The sequence below is a fragment of the Amblyraja radiata genome, chromosome 26 (assembly GCF_010909765.2).
Source record: "Amblyraja radiata isolate CabotCenter1 chromosome 26, sAmbRad1.1.pri, whole genome shotgun sequence".
In the NCBI taxonomy this organism is placed as follows: domain Eukaryota; kingdom Metazoa; phylum Chordata; class Chondrichthyes; order Rajiformes; family Rajidae; genus Amblyraja; species Amblyraja radiata.
Genome location: NC_045981.1, coordinates 36,280,829 through 36,298,738, shown reverse-complemented (window position 1 = coordinate 36,298,738; position 17,910 = coordinate 36,280,829). Strand labels below are relative to the sequence as shown.

At 44.2% G+C, this 17,910-nt stretch overlaps 1 protein-coding gene across 11 annotated transcripts in view; it reads right to left on the bottom strand.

Moving 5' to 3' along the window:
* The window catches only part of spag9 (sperm associated antigen 9), a 132,588-nt gene that overhangs the window by 68,325 nt on the left and 46,353 nt on the right, over positions 1-17,910 (bottom strand). For 7 of the 11 annotated variants that reach the window (XM_033044705.1, XM_033044699.1, XM_033044704.1 and 4 more), the window contains exon 4: positions 9,202-9,296. In XM_033044705.1, coding sequence (XP_032900596.1) covers positions 9,202-9,296 — 95 coding nt within the window. Of the gene's footprint in view, positions 1-8,240; positions 8,611-9,201; positions 9,297-17,910 lie in introns of those variants that run through there. The other 4 variants (XM_033044706.1, XM_033044707.1, XM_033044708.1 and 1 more) reach the window with 4 other exon arrangements.

Here is a 17,910-nt window from a genome sequence, read left to right as displayed (position 1 = left end):
TTTCCTGGTTTAATTAAATAACATCTAAATGTACTTGTTGAGTATAGACAACCAATAACAGATAGTTACAGCTTTAATTATGTCTGCAAACTGCAAATACCCAATCTGAACATTTGAGATCCATGTTTAACAGAAATAATAGCATGCCCAGCACGCATTAACATTCAGCAATGTCATTTTCTGTTAGCTACAAGAACCAGCTATGATTCTATGACAACATTCTAAGTTGTCATTTCACTTTGGATCTTCCATGCCTGAAATACACACCATTCTTAGCAGGAGATTATAACAGGAAGAAGCCATCAAATGGGCTCGCTCACGTCTCATGTACCTTACAACATTTTCCAATTCTACTTTAAAGTTAACACCTGACAGATACTCTGGTATGATTTTGCTAAATCAGAACAGCACTTCAATAAGCACGTCTCTCCACAGAGGTTCTGATGCCCACAGTTAATGTGACCCCTTCTGGGATCTGTACAACAGAAACATCACTTCCTTTGCATAATCACCAACATTCTATTATTAAGAGTGATTTTCTTGCACCATTATTACATTTTCATCTTCACTGTAGAATATCTACAGTGGTTTCCATTTCCCACTGTTCAGTGTACAATTGAAGATCACTTCAACAATTCACCTTATACCTTTGCTACATCTTCAGCTGATATCGCCAAAAGAAATTCTTGGACAGGCACTTGGATGGAAAGGAGTAAATACAGCCTTAATGGGATTAGCATTTAACTTAGAATGTTTGATTAGAATAGACAGGCATGTGGGAGTTGGGCAAAAGGGCTGTACAACTATTATTCCAAGTTTGCAGATGATACAAAAGTCGGTGGTTTTGCAGACAGTGAAGGTGGTTGTGAAAAATTGCAGCAGGATCTTGATCGATTGGCCAGGTGGGCTGAGGAATGGTTGATGGAATTTAATACAGAGAAATGCGAGGTGTATTTTGGGAAGTCTAACATGGGCAGGACCTACACAGTGAATGGTAGGCCTCTGTGTAGTGTTGTAGAGCAGAGGGATCTAGGAGTACAGGTGCATGGTTCCTTGAAGGTGGAGTCACAGGTAGATAAGGCGATCAAAAAGGCATGTGGCATTTTGGCCTTCATTAGTCAGAGTATTGAGTATAGAAGTTGGGAAGTCATTGACGCCGTCAGTGATGGTAGCCCCGCCAACAGTCTGTCTGTCTTTTTGGCTTTTTTGTTATTTTTAGTGTGTGTTTAAAAGGTATGTGTTAATGTTCTCTGGTTTGTTTTATATGGGGGGGGGGGGGGGGAGCACGACAACTTTTACCCCCTCCAATCTCTTACCTTGCCAGAGATGCGATTGTTTTCCGGATTGTATCTCTGGTCGCTCTGCGGCCTAACATCATGGAGCCGGCGGCCTTGCTCGAGACTGACTTTGAGCCCCACTGCGGGGTGTGGACTTGCCATCAGAACCTGCGATCCCTTACCTGGGATCGACGCTCCAACCGCGGCCTGCGGATTCCAACATCGAGGAGGCCGCAGTCTTGGATAGAGACTGATGTCGGGTAGCTCCAATGTCGCAGAAGGTTCGACCAGCCCCGACCCAGGGTCCGACCGCTCGGCGTGGGGGTGCTGAGATCACCCCCCCCCCCGATATGGGAGCTTGATCGCCCCGACATGGAGGGCCCGACCGCCGGCTACGAGAGCTAAGATCGTCCTGTCAACGGAAGGTTCGAGGCCCCCGACCGCATGAGAATAAAGAAGGGAAGAGATTGAACTTTTTTCTCGCCTTCAATCACAGTGAGGAATGTGGAGGAGTCACTGAGGTGGATGTTTATGTTAAAATGTATTTTGTGTGTTTTGTTGCTTTTTATTGGTATGAATATGGCAAATCAAATTCCCCACATGTTGCAAAACATACTTGGCTAATAAAGTATGATTATGATGTTGCAGTTGTACAAGATGTTGTTGAGGCCGCATTTGGAGCAATGTGTTCAGTTCTGGGCACCATGTCATAGGAAGCATGTTGTCTAACTGGAAAGGGTACAGAGAAAATTTACGAGGATGTTGCCAGGACTAGAGGGTGTGATCTATAGGGAGCGGTTGAGTAGACTAGGACTCTATTTCTTGGAGCTCAGGAGGATGAGGGGTGATCTTATACAGGTGTATAAAATCATGAGAGGAATAGATCGGGTAGATGCACAGAGTCTCTTGCCCAGAGTAGGGGAATCGAGGACAAGAGTTTAAGGTGAAGGGGAAAAGATTTAATAGGAATCTGAGGGATAACCTTTCCACACAAAGGTGGTGGGTGCATGGAACAAGCTGCCAGAGGAGATAGTTGAGGCTGGGACTATCCCAACATTTAAGAAACAGTTAGACAGGTACATGGATTGGACAGGTTTGGAGGTATATGGACCAAACACGGGCAGGTGGGACTAGTGTAGCTGGAACACGTTGGGTCGGTGTGGGCACGTTGGCAAAGCTGTGTCACTCAATATCTCTCATTATGCCACTAGATATCCATTTGTCTGCTTGGAAGTGTTTTAACATATTTTTCTTTATTGTGAGGATCAATTTTAGTATGTAAGGTACATCCGTCAAAAAGGTTTTGTTGTGGAGGTCTTTTAGTCTTTTTATGTGTTGGGGGGGGGGGCGGGCGGAGGAGAGGGGGAAACTGTTTTTCACAGTCGCTACCTGGGTCGAGGATGCATCTTTCCTCCTTGCAGCCTGCCATCTGGATTGGCGCGGCCTTTCCTGCCGGAGACCGGCCAGAGCTTCAGCTTCAGCGCAGCACTGAGGTACCATCGCGGAGTGGCCGATGCCTTACCAAGGTCGCCGTGTTGAAGCTCCGGAGTGCTGGGGCTACCGACTTTAACACCGTGGAGATGTGGAGCCTCCAGCCGCGGGCAGCGCTGACTTTAACATCGCGGAGGCCTGGGATCTTTTGCCGAGGTCGCCAGTGTTGGAGCTCCGCCCAGCTCGGCCTGTGGACTTCGGGAGCCACGGTCTCCGGTAGGAAGAGCCCGATTCGGACACTCCAAACCGCTGAGAGTGTTCTTCCGACGCCGGAGTACCAACATCTGGCGAGAGGGCCTGAAACATCGGGCCGTCCATAGCGGCAACTGCGGAGGCCTCAAATAGGCCCCGACCACGGGTGAACATGAGGAAGAGGACTGAACTTTTGTTGCCTTCCCTCACAGTGGGAAACGTTGATTCCACTGTGGGGGATGTTTTATGTTAAATTCTATAGTGTTGTGTTTATCTCATTTGTCTGCTGCATGGTAACTCAAATTTCACTGCACCAATTGGTGTATGTGACAATAAATGTCCTTTGTCCTCCACAATGGTAATGAAAGACAATTACAAATTAACCAGTTACAATGCTGCTCTGGAAGACAGAGAATATAACAAGAATCCAATGAAGTAAAATTCCTGGCCATTAATATCTCAACACAATAATCAATGTAATTGTGAAAAAGGGCCACCCGCATCTCTACTTTCCTTAAAGTTTAAAGAAATTTGATATATTGCCGTATGCTCTAGCAGACTTCTACAAATGTATTGTAGAAAGTATCCTGACTGGTTGCACTACGGCCTGGTATGGCAATTCTAATGCACAGGAACGCAGGAGGCCGCAGAGAGTGGTGCACTGGTCCATCATGGGCACAGCCCTTCCCCTCCCTCTATCGAAAACATCTACACGAGGCGCCGCCTCAAGGTGCTGGCATCTATCGTCAAAATCACCACCATCTAGGCAATGCCTTCTTCTCGAGTACCATACTACCATGTTCAGCATGAGCTACTGTCTTATAACTATCATGTTCTCTAAACAATCCACACAACTCCAATTCTGGTGCAATTACGGAACACTATGGTCTATCTCTTGCACGACCATGGACTTGTTTTTTGTTCTAATTATGTTTTTACACTAATGTCTTGTTTTTTGCACAGTCTTGTATTTAGAAATGTTGTATAATTATGTATAACATTTAGAAACATCGAAAACAGGTGCAGGAAGAGGCCATTCGGCGTTCATCTGATCATAGTGCTTGTGACCCCAGTCTGTTAGGTTAGATAAGCACACCTCTTCAACCCTCACCCTGAACACCGGCATTCCACAGGGCTGTGTGCTGACCCCCCTCCTCTACTCCCTCTTCACCTACAACTGCACACCTGTACATGGTACTAACACCATCATCAAGTATGCAGATGATACAACGGTGATTGGCCTCATCAGCGACAACGATGAGTCGGCCAATAGGGAGGAGGTCCAGCTTCAAGCAGCATGGTGCGCTGACAACAACCTGGCCCTTAACACCAAGAAGACCAAGGAGCTCATAGTGGACTACAGAAGGTCTAGGGGTGTCACGCACCCCCCCATCCATATTAACGGGATGGAGGTGGAATGTGTTTCCAGCTTCAGGTTTCTGGGGATCAACATCTCTGATGACCTCTCTTGGACCCACAATACTTCAACATTGATCAAGAAGGCTCACCAGCTTCTCTTCTTCCTGAAGAGACTAAAGAAGGTCCATCTGTCTCCTCAGATTCTGGTGAAATTCTACCGCTGCACCATCGAGAGCATCCTTACTAACTGTATCACAGTATGGTATGGCAACTGCTCACCCAATCTCATTCCTTTGTAGGTAGATGAAGTACAAAAGTAGAGAAGTCTTGCTGCAAGGGTAAAGCTATGGAGCGAAGGAAATAGGTGACATTTCGGGTCGAGACCCTTCTTCAGAAGTCTGCATAGATGCAAGGGTAAAGCTCTTTGGTGACACTGCACCTGGAGTCTTCTTGCATGCGTGTCTGATCCCTAGAGCCATGGATATACTTGGATTAGCTAGGGCTTGGGTTCAATGGGCTGACTGCTGAGACGAGGAGATCCTGTAATGAGCAGCTAGAGCAGATGATAATCACTGAAGTTTAGAAGAATGTTATTGAAACATTTTGATGTTTTCAAGAGTTAGATTTAGCTAGGGTTAAGGGATTCAAGGGATATGGGGGGAAAAGCAGGAACTGGGTACTGATTTTGGATGATCAGCCATGATCATATTGAATGGCGGTGGTGGCTTGAAGGACCGAATGGCCTACACCTGCACCTATTGTCTATGTTTCTATCAAAGTAAGAGGCCAAGGGGTAGATACCACTAGATAGAAGCACTACTTTAAGGAAACTCTTCACTCTATTGATTGTAAATCAGTGCAGTGATCTTCCATGTAGGGCTGTGAATGGTCAGTTGCATGTTCAATATGGAGCTTGACAGATTTGTGGATAGTGAGGGTTGAGGAACATAATGATCAGACAACAAAGTGGACTTAGGTTATGGGAGGAAGGTGAACACTCGAGAGAGCTCATGTCTGCTCCGGCTTCTCATCCTGATATAATATGGTTGCACTATTTAAAGGCCGCCACTATTTTGTCATATCTGAATATGTTTAACGACCCAAAACATTATAGCATGAGAAATGCCCGCTGGAGGCAGACATTTGGCCTCTGGATGCTGCTCAACCTTTCATGAAGCACGTTTAACCTTCTACCCCAATGCCATGTCTGTACCACACACACCTCGATTCCCTTGTTATCCAGAAATCTACTGTGTTTTGAATGAACAAAACTACTGAGCCTCCATCGCTATCCAGGGTAGAGAATGCCAAAGGTTTACAACCCTCCGAGTGAAGAAGTTACTCTTCATCTCAGTCCTAAACGGCCTACTTTTTAAAGCTTGGAAATGTGACTCTGGGTTCCACACTCATCAGTGAAGGGAAAAAAATCCTCCTTGGATCAAATCGATCGACCGTTAGGCCATGTGTATATTTCAATGAAATCTTCCCTTGACCATCTAATCTTGAGAGAATATAGGCCGAATGTATTCAATTTGCAATGAACAGATGAAGTTTCGGGTCAGGTCCCTTCTTCAGTGTGGAGTAGGGTTCAGATCCTAAACGTTGTCTGCCCATTACCCCACAGGTGCTGCCTGACCCACTGAGTTCCCTTAATATTCTAACATCTGCAGTCTTGTGTCTCTCCATTTCAACTTTCTCTGTTGAAATCATTATAAAGGTCATGAATAATTCTGGTTTGGAATAATTCTCACCCAATCTCATTCCTTTCAACATTAACACTTTGCATGTATTTTGAGGTTATGATGTTTAATAGATGTATTATTTTATAACCAGCTGCCAAACAAACCAGTCTTTATTATTTTTATCATTCAATTGTATATTTAATTAAAAATACCCTTCTAGATCGGAAATGCATATCTCCTATCTATCCCATAGCCCAGCCAGAGTTGGACCCGTTGTCCAATGGAGCTATCCACAAGTCACTACTGTGCGTGACTGAAGACTCTGGTGGTTCCATCACTGGATGTCAAGGGGGGGTGAAGAGTATGACTGAGGGTCAACCAAGATGACCCCTGCCATTGAGAAATGCTCATCAGACATGTCCTTGCGAGCAGTCTCTTGCGAGTGGAGTTTATATTTACTACATTACACCAGGCGGGGTTAGGGGGTTTTCTGCACAGGGTCCTCTACTTCCTCATCTGTCATCTAGACACACCAAGTCAGTCCATTTGGCCCTCTCTCAGTAGACAGTGCTCAGTGTAGGTCTCCCTGGGAACAAACAACCCCTCCTTTACGTCAATGACCTGACACAAGGCGGAGAGTGCCATATAAAGTAATACAATGCAAAAGGTTTGGTACATGGACTCCCAAGCCGCCAGGCATTTCTGTGGCCTGGGCGAGTCTATAATTGTGAGAGAGTGCAACCCCTATTTGCAGCGCAGCGGGTAGAGCCACTGGCTCATGGTGCCAGAGACTCAAGTGCGATCCTGACCGCGGGCGCTGTCTGTGTGGCGTTTGCACACTCTCACCGTGACTGTGTGGGTTTCCTCCGGGTGCTCCAGTTTCCTCCCACATCCCAAAGACGTGCGGGTTTGTAGGTTAATTGGCCCTCTGTAAGTTGCCCCTAGTGTGTAGGGAATGGATGAGGACGTTGAATGCGAGTGTGAATAGGAGGTCGATAGTCGACATGGACTAGATGGGCTGAAGGGCCTTCTTCAATGCTGTACCTCTAAAATATTTGAAGGAGCTGCTCCTGAAGTTCTGGTTCCACTTCAGCCGCAGGTTACGGGGGAAGACGAATCCTCTGTGAAAGTCTGCTCTGGGCCCATCATTGTGGCCATTGACACTAAGAGGCAGTGGGCAACTGGAGGTGTAGGCTGACTGTTTGGCCCTTTGCTGGGTATCCATGGAGAGGGAACACGCAGTGTCCAATGGATTTGGGGAGACCTTCAATCCAATTCTTTGCTGAACACACAGCAACTGGGAGGGAAACATTTTTGAACGGATGAAGATTTTTGCTGGTATTGTTTTGATAAAAATCAAAAAGAATTTTTTTAAAAACCCGAATGGCGATTTGGTGATAAAAGGCAATTAAAAAAATGGACACTCTGCTATCACATATTCCCCGGGCAGCAACAGTAAGAAAACTGAAATAAGTTGCAAAACAGGTTTATGAGCTCAGGAATGAATGAAGACATTACATTTCCAGAAGGCCAGTTTCAGCTCCAAATTGACTGCTTTAAAGTTAACATGTAGCAAGAAACATATATGTATTTTTAAATTGCATCGCCATTTGTCTAAATTACAGTATCGAATAAGAGAATATATTGTTCAATAAATAAACAAAGGACGTTCAGTTAATTAAATGAAGTAATTAAAATTACACAGAAGATGAGGCAACTAAAACAATCGTTTTAAAGCACATACAACTAGAACTTCACTAAATAGAAAGTAAATTGCAAGTTACAGTATATTGTTATTAATTTACAATCTGTTTTATGTACTGGTGATAAATAAGTAATAAAAGTGTGTGTTCTGTAGATTACCAGCCCTGGCTCACATGCAAGTCCTGTACTTACATTCATAGACTGCAAGTACAATGCAACCATTTTATGCAATCAGTTACGAGGAACTTATTCATTCAGATGGAACGGATAACACAATCTTCCTAATCCCCAATACTTCAGAAAAAAAAACCACTGCCTTCAAATACACCATTTTTTTTCAACAATTCAGTAAGCAAAATTAAAACCTTCTAAAGTCAAATGGGTATTCATTATTTCATTTACATCCAAAGCCTTTTTAACTGTTCTATAGGAGAAGAGAAAAGAGACTAATTAATGTACTTTTGTTACGTTACATAAATATGGAAGGAACCATCGGTGATTTGCACAAGAAATAGGCCAGAGGACTGTCCAGTACCTGATTTTCCGTGGAAGATTCTGTGTCAGCGCTGGAAGGCCCGTTGAAATGGAATAATGCACCAGCAGCAAAACAGACAGCGACACCAGGATAGCTGAATTAATGACCACCGCCCCGCCAACAAAGCCAAACACAAACAGAAGCATGCAACCAGGACTCATGGCTGTGTGCTGGCATGGTTGTGCTCAGAGACCAGAACACCGAGGGGAAGGTTACGGCCGGCTGAGGGTGTATCCTTCTACTGAAAATTCTGTCAGTCAACCACAGCCACAAAAGTAGCGACACTGAACAATGGCATCAGCACACCCTGCCAACTACATTCTGCAGCAGCTCACACATAATTACATCATCTGGTTAATGCTTAAAAACCATGCAGCTGATCACCTCAGTATCAATGTTGCAGTACTAGAAACCAACGCTTCACTATCCTCCCTCCCTCCCTCCTTCCCTCAGCGACTTCACTTATTGGTTGCAAAAAAAGACGTCTGCTTACATAATACATGCACATAAAAGAAGTCCTCATTATTCAACATGAATAGTCAGTCAGTCAGTCTGAAGAAGGGTCTCGACCCGAAACGTCGCCTATTCCTTCTCTCCATATATGCTGCCTCACCGCTGAGTTTCTCCAGCATTTTTGTCTGCCTTTGAATAGTCAGGCTGAGCTCTTGCAATAGAATAACCAGAAGCAAAAAATTGAGGTTTGCAAACCAGCTTTCTACAGACAGCATTTGATTAAATGCTCTTCTATCAACAGAATTGGAGCTATTAATTCAATGCTCATTATTATAATTCCAGCCTATTAGCCAGCTCCAGCTCTATTGTACAAAGCAATCGTCTGACACAGCTAAACTATTGTTTGTTGCTCTGACATTAGGCAAATGGGTCACCGGTCACATGTTTCAGAAAAGCATCGATATTTCTATTCAACCAGACAGGGGACAACAAATTCTAAAACGCTTACCTAACTTTGTTGTGCGCTCCTGGTTCTTGCAAATCTAGCCCGAGTAACTGGTGAAGTTTGGTCCGTTCTAAGTGCTCCATATAATTGTGGATCATCTGTGATGAAGATGAAAGGGGAGAAATGTCAAGTTTATCATTATTTCATTTCAAGAACTACTGTTTTATGAAGAAATTAAAGCCATTTTCATTGAATGTAGAAGTGCACAAGAACAAGCCGTTTGGCCCATGATGTCGTAACGAACATGATACCAAGTTCACCAAATCTCTTCTGCCTGCACATGAATCATATTTCTCCATTTGCCTCATATCTATTTGGCCATCTAAAAGCCAGTTAGATCCCATTATCGTATCTGCGACAACCTGCCAGCACTTCCAAGCACCCGTCACTGTGGAAAAACCACACACATCATCTTTAAACATTACCCCTTTCACTCTAAAACCATGCCCTTTGTATTTGACATTTCCACCCTGGGAAAAAGATTGAGCGGCCACCAATCTATGCCTCTCTTAAATGTTATAAACTTCTATCAAGTCTCCCCTCAGCCAGAGAAAACAATCCAAGTTTGTCCAACCTCCCTTTATAGTTAACGACCTCTAATCCAGACAGCATCTTGATAAACCTCTTCTGTACCTACTACACATGCTTCCTGTAATGGGGCAGCCAGAACTGCAGGCAATACTCCAAATGTGGCCTAACTACAAGATACATTTATTTGTCACAGTGAAATGTGATCACCATACAGCCATACAATAAAAATAAAGAACACAACACACGATAGAGTTCAACGTAAAAACATCCCCACACTGCAGAATCAAAGTTCCCCACTGTGAGGAAAGGCACCAAAGTCAGTCATCTTCCTCTATGTTCCCCAATATTCACCCGTGTCGGGGCCTCCCTGAGCCCTCCGCAGTCGCCGCTACAGGCGGCCCGATGTTCAGGCCCGCTCGCCGGGGTGGTGTCAGTCCGACGTCGGGGCTGGGGGACCTCCTCAGCGGCCTGGACATCAGAGTCGGCCACCTCCTACCGGAGTCCGCGGCTCCCAAAGTCCGCAGGCCGCGCTGGGCGGAGATGCAACTAATGTTTTATACAGCTGCAACATGACTTCCTGACTCTTATACTCAGTGCGTCCACCGGTGAAGGCAAGCAAACTACATGCCTTCAAAATGTAGAAGGAAATGTTGCCTTCTTTACCACTCTTATGTACTTTTGGTGCTACTTTCAGGAGCTATGGACTTGCACCACAAGGACCCGCTGTTATGGGTCCTGCCTTTAACGGTACACTTCCTCTTTACAGTTCACATCCCAATGTGTCTGTATTAACCTCCATATGAAAGTTCTCTATTGACATTTCTAACTGAGCTAAATCCTGCTGAATCCTTTGGCAACCTTCCTCCCTATACACAACTCTGCGAATTTTTGTGTGGTCTGCAAATTTACAAATGGCCCATCAACATTTTTATGTCCGCAAACAATAGAATCCCAGCACAGATCCTTTCGGAACGCCACTAGTCACAGACCTCCAGCCAGAATAATACTCTTCCTTCACCACCCTCTGCCTTCTACAGGTAAGCCTGTTCTAAATGCCTTAGTTCCAGAAAAAGTAGATGCTACATTCTTTTAATGTGTGTTGCTTTGAATAGGACATTGTTATCATTTAAAGAGACGCTGCTTCAGCTGATCCAAATCAAACTTGTTTCTTCTGCATAGGAAGGAACTGCAGATGATGGTTTAAACTGAAGATAGACACAAAAGGCTGGAGTAACTCAGCGGGACAGGCAGCATCTCTGGAGATCCGAAACGTCACCCATTCCTTCTCTCCAGAGATGCTGCCTGTCCCGCTGAGTTACTCGAGTATTTTGTGTCTATCTAGTGTTTTTTACAGGTTATGGAAACGTCCCCTGCACTTTCAGTGGGGAAGTGATGATAGAGTCTCTGTGCCGGACCGCACGCAAATGGGTCCTTTAGCCCGACCCAGCCTTGTTGACCACAATACCTATACTTGTTAATCCCATTTACTGTGTTAGGCCCATATCTCACGATCCATGTACCTGTCCACATGCCTTTGGAATCGTTTGTCTCCATTATTTCCTCCAGAAGTTCATTTCAGATAAACACTACCCTCTGCGTTGACCCTTAAATCTCCTTTAAATGTTGTCATGTCTCACTTTAAACCCATGTTCTCACCCCACCACACATGCAGTTTCTCCTCTCAAACTATCAACAGCAAAGAAACATTTATTTTCTAATTGCATACTGTGCATTTTAACCACACGTGCCTTCTTGCAGGAGTCCATCTTGGGAGACAAGTGATGGACATTCATAATGCAAAGAATAATAATATAGATATTTAATAACGCATAGATACATTGGCTTGAAACACAAACTCTGTCCATCTCCCTACAAAGGCGGTCCGACTGCAAAGTATCACTAGTTTTTTCTGATTTCCATCTGACTGGTTTGATTTTTGAGAGGGACTGGATGAACTTGGATGAAAAGGAAAACAATTCACATGGAGCAAGAATTCTCAACTGGATCTATGGCCCGTGTCTGTCTGTAATGTTAACAAGCACGAGACAAACCATTTTGCTATAGCAATCGTGCATTTCTGGAGGGTTTAAAAAAAAATAATTTTGTCACGTACCATTTGAAATATAGTGAAGCTCAACAGTAAGAAACTTGCCTCATTTTAGCCAAAAGCCCAACCAGTGATAAACAATTTGAATAAATAAACACAAAACGCGCAATGGAAAATAAATTAAGTAAACAATAGTAGAGGTAGTAATGAATTATACATAATTAATCGGAAAGGGATCGGTGTCAGAGGCCGGTCAGACAGCAAGGCAGATTCCTCTACATAAGAGGCAGAACTAACCCCGGGACCAATAGACTAATGCTCTCGACAACAGAAGGGACGATAATGGAATCTCTTACTCCGAAATATTAGAAAAACAAAGTTAAACTGTAATTAAGTGACAAAGGGATTAGATGAGATTAACAATTTCCCCAGGGTAGGGGAATTAAAAACAAGGAGACACGTCGGCCAAAATAGATGAGGATTTTAACAAAACGGAAAATAACATTGATACTTGCACTACGGACATTTAAGTGGCAAACATACATCATAGAAACATAGAAATTAGGTGCAGGAGTAGGCCATTCGGCCCTTCGAGCCTGCACCGCCATTCAATATGATCATGGCTGATCATCCAACTCAGTATCCCGTACCTGCCTTCTCTCCATACCCCCTGATCATCTCACGTATCAGCTGGTATATTTTGTTAAAAGGAAAAAATGCCTTCTACACCTTGTAAAATTAAGAGTTTGGATGGGTGGAGGGGTAGAGGGGCTGGGGATAATGACACTAACTGCAGTGATGCAATAATGAAAGGATTTCGGTTTTAAACAAGTACTCTGGTTTATTACAGAAATGAAAAGCAGAAATGTTATTTGAACATACTGAAGTTTGGTTCAACCACAAGCAGCAGTGTGCACAGTTCTATTTTCTATATTCTAAAATTAAAACAGAGACAACAGAGAAGGTGAAAAATAGATTTGAGACCCCAAACACAGAACCGAGAGGTGCTGCCAATCAAGATTCATCACGTTAGGGCTCTTCCCATCACAACCCCTCCCCCCTAAAAAGAGGCAGCTGATGACAAGGCACTGAATAGGTTAAATATTAGTAGAAGCAGAATGAACTAATAGCCTCATTCTATGATGGAAACTTCTGTGCAAATGTTTAATATTACACAAAGCAAGCTGTACATCTCAGCAAAACAGATTCAGTCCCCGGGTGAATCAGTGCATGCAATGAACTAAGCAGATTGGCAAGGTTCCTATGTTCACTTGCTGGTCTGCATGAGCTATTGAACGCTTGGTCGGTCGGTTGGATACAGTTCTGCGATTATCCTCTGTGCCTCTTCCACTCAGATCAATTGTGATTGTTTCCACATTTGCATTTCTCTGTAGTTGTGTTAGCAGGCAATGTTCCTTGAACAACAAACCAGAGAGGCAGCTGGTGCCTTCAGAATTATCCCCTAGCAATTGATGAATCTTTTTTTTTTAAGGCATGTGATTTGTTGATGTTAAGAATGATCAAGGACTCGGTATCCTTTAAACACTGTTCATCACAGCGCAGAGATCATGGGCTGTTCCTCAGCTCCACACTGTTATGTTCTAAAAGCGCATGGGTTTGATGACATGTGAGCTAAGCAGCCAGCAGGCAAATGTGTCATCTAAGGTAGTAATGCCAGAGTATACAATGATTGCAAAATAAAATAAATGGTAGAAGGGAGCTGAAGGAAAGGGAAATGGGGGGGAAAAAAATCAAACCTGGATGCAATGCAGGGAGGAGATGGAGTATGTTGTAACGCTGTATCAGGAGCTTTGAGAACAGATGGCTACTGAGATCAAAATAGGGAGCTGCATCAGAACCCACTTATCTTTATGCCTGCAACCCCATATGGACAGACAGACACAGACAGAGACAGCTCCTTTTCATCGTGTAGGAACAGGGAACTGCAGATGCTGGCTGAGTGCGAAGGAACCTGACCCGAAACGTCACCTATCCATGTTCTCCACAGATGCAGCCTGACCTGCTGAGTTACTCCAACACTCTGTGAAACGTCACCTATCCATGTTCTCCACAGATGCAGCCTGACCTGCTGAGTTACTCCAGCACTCTGTGAAACGTCACCTATCCATGTTCTCCACAGATGCTGCCTGACCCTCTGAGTTACTCCAGCATGGTGTCATTTTTATCATCCCTTCTCATTTCGTCTCTCCCCCTCATCCAGGCTGCTAACTGACTGGCCTCCAAGGCTTTCTGTATCCTTCTAGTCAAAGGACAGCTGTAACCTAAGTTAATGGGGTGAGAACCCTGGGTCTTTTTTTTTTTTTTTTTATTCATTTTTTAATTGAAAACCTATGTCCCTGCAAAGTTTTATTCTTCATACAGCATGTGTGACACATTATTTCATTCCACAACTGTGTTGGCAGAGCCATGTGGGTAGATATTAGTGAGCTCACAATTTTATCAGCCTTCACTTCACACTAATTCGTCAACCTGTCACATATGGAATGTGAAGAGAGAGTTAGATTTAGCTGTTCGGTTTAAGGGAATCAAGGGATATGGGGAAAAAGCAGGAATGGGGTACTGATTTTGGATGATCAGCCGTGATCATATTGAATGGCGGTGCTGGCTCGAAGGGCCGAATGGCCTACTCCTCCACCTATTTTCTATGTTTCTATGATTACACAAATGAAACAGGGAAAGCAGAGCCCAAACCCGTGAAGAAGCCAATAGATACAAATCCACGATTGTAGGTATTTGAACTATGACGAAATATACAGCAGATTTGGACAATTCAACATATTTCATAAGCAAAGTGTCTGGGCATGCAACATACAAGCTGTGATTATGGTTGCTTGATAATGATCAAATCTGGAAACCCAATCCCGTTCCCACCCAACTGGAATGAAGCAACGTTCATTGGGAAATGCTGACATGGATTTCTGTGCTGGGGCTCGGAATCCCAACTATAGACCTTTGGTGAGGCTCTCTCCCCAACCCTGTATATTATTGAGGCCTTCACAGTGACAGAATGGACCAAGTGCTGATAACTGGGATGAGTATGGATAGTTCATCAATGGTTGCCATGTACAAGGTATGCCTAAAGGGCCTGTCCCACTTGGATGACCTAATCCATGAGTTTAGAAGACCCTAGACGAGTTGGAAAAAATGTCAAGGTCGTGTTGACTCGCCGAAGTAAAAGGCCTCCTACGACTATATCTACGACCTCCTACGACTACGACTCCCTACGACTATGTCTACGACCTCCGTCTTCCACACCTAAGACCAACTACAACTAGCTACGAGTGGAAAATGATCACATGATAAAATGTCATGTTTGCATTTTTTTTCCTCGGGCCAGTTACCGACCTACGACTACCCACGACTACCTACACGGTCTACCTACGAGTAAAAAGTATCAATGCCGACCTTTTAAAAACATTTGTGGACATTTTGTATCAGGCTGGAAAAAACAGCGCGACCTACTTGAAGCCACGAGTATGCGGAGACCACTCACGAGCATGAGGAAGAGTTACGAAGACCTCCTACGACCTCGCTGCGAGTATGAGTCAAGGGCAAACTCGGCAGAGGTCGGCAATTAGGTCGTGGAAGTGGGAAAGGGGCTTTCAGGTCAGTTTCTGTATTGCACAACTGATCAAAGAACAGGGATGAGAGAAAAATAAATGCTTTTACAGATATGCCATACACAGTAATCGGTCTTTTATCGATTCACTGCAACTATGCTTGCAGTGCAATGCAAAAAGTGTAATTGAGTGGTTATTGGCTGTGATGTTGGCCTGGGAGAGGACATAGTCATTGGATTGCTCACGTTTGCAGTGGAATTGGGGGCGAGTTTGGAAAGTGTCTTTCCAGTATCCTGTTCCAGGTGGCCCGATCTCAGAAGCATGTAGGAAGACAGGGATCGCTGCTACATGGTAGACCATGGCGTTTTTTTCTATCCGATTTAAGGTCCTTCTTAAAACTCTCCCTCAGTCAAAGGCAGTGCTGGCACATTGAAGGCAACGGCAAATTTCATTATTAACATTTCCTTTCACTGAGAGATGCAAATGGTGAACATATTCCAGGTTAGGCTCCCACCCCCAGAGGATAGCATGTATGTCAGGAACAGGTTGAGAGAAGGTAGACACAAAATGCTGGAGTAACTCAGCGGGACAGGCAGCATCTCTGGATAGAAGGATCGGTTCTGAGAAAGGGTCTCGACCCGAAACTTCACCCATTCCTTCTCTCCAGAGATGCTGCCTGTCCCGCTGAGTTACTCCAACATATTGTGTCTATCTTTGGTGTAAACCAGCATCTGCAGTTCCTTCCTACACAGGTTGATAGAAGACCCTTGTTCTGTAAATGTAGGGGGAGAAGATACTGGCACTGAGAAGGATCATTTCTATGACCTCAATAGCTCATCAGTATTCACAACAGTATTCTTCTATTGAAGTGCTCTTCAGCCTGTGTCCATGTTGTCAGGGATACTCACAGAATTTAACACGAGATTACCATTTCAATTATGATTAAAAGGACAGTTCTTCTGAAAACAACAAACTCAGATAAAATCAGAAAATACTGCATTAAAAAAAATCCTGGATTTGGCCAAGATTCGACAACATTAAAGTGTTTACGAAAAAGATTATTCAAAGTTTCCCATGGCAAGGGAGAGATGACTGGGAGTGGGATGCAGGGAAGGGGTGGGGGGGGGGGGGGGTGGGGCGTGATGGGGGGGGGGGGGGGGGGGGGGGGGTGATGGCCAGCAGGGAACAGTTCATGGCAAAGGTGCTTTGGTCAGTTCTGCAGCCTTCCACTTGTTTAAAAGCCAGTAGGTCATTTACCGCACATTAATATGCCAGAAGGACAAATGCCTACGGTGGGAATCTACAAACCAGAATTAGAGGAAGGTAGGCCCTTAACAAGCAAGTTGATTTAAAACATTCCCTCTGCACCATTTTAACTGTAGGCATTGAATAAATGGAATTTACACTGCAAACCAGGAGAGAACTTCCAGCACCACTCCAGGCGGTCAGTGAACAAACAGAGCAGCTGTAAAGATAGCCAAGGCACAACCCCCATGCCTACAGCTTCATGCTGAATGCCCCATCCCATCACTGCTGTGATGGTGAGGCTCACTTGGCTACAGCTGGAGAGTCGATCCACTGAGAGGAGGATATTTGCTTGCCTGAGGCATGTTCAGTTTAGTTTAGTTTATTGTCACGTGCATCGAGGTACAGTGCAAAGCTATTGGATGCGTGCTAATCCAGTCAGTAGAAAGACTATACATGATTACAATCGATCCATTTACAGTGTATAGATACATGAGAGAATAACGTTTAGTGATCATATTTCAAGTAAGAAATGTTGCTGTGGGAATAGAGATTTAAGAGTGTGGAGCGACTGTGATATGAGTTTGTAGATCTGTTTCTGTGGCTAGCATGCAAATGGGTTGGGCGCCATCTTGGAAATATGCCAATTTAAAATGGAGACAGCTCCATTCATCAGTTGATGTTGCCTAATCTCTAAATGCCAAATACCCTCAATGAAATATTTAAGGACAGATATTTCACCCCTGGTCATATCATGGGCCATTCAGGACAACGGCAAGATTCAGCTTCTTCCTGAGCTTCCTTCCCCACACACGTGTACACGGACGCACACGAGAGAACCATTGCATAAGACACAGAAATAAAAGTGGCTAGCAATCAAATGACAAAGAAAAAAGCTAAAAGAATAAAGTTGTACTGCAGCAAATGAGAGAACAAAATTAATTTCCAATAACCATGGAATCATGCGAGGCTCTGACTCTTGACATTCATACACTCGGAATATGATGCCCTTCCACGCACAAGATGCTTCAGCACAAACACATCAATACGTTTCCAATATTCATCAGCATTTTGTTCAAGCCTCTGTCAGAGTCTGACTTTACCGGCATGAGCTCCAGCATCCACGTAACAATCTTACACAGCTTAGCGGAGATGAAATGCCATTTGGACAAATAAAATCTTGTACAGCCAATACTGCAGATGTCAACGCTGGCATAAAGGGTCAACGAGAAAGGACCTGGTATAGGAACACTGAATAGTTAAACCTCTTTCCACACCAGACAAAGAACATCCTGGCTGAATGTGAAA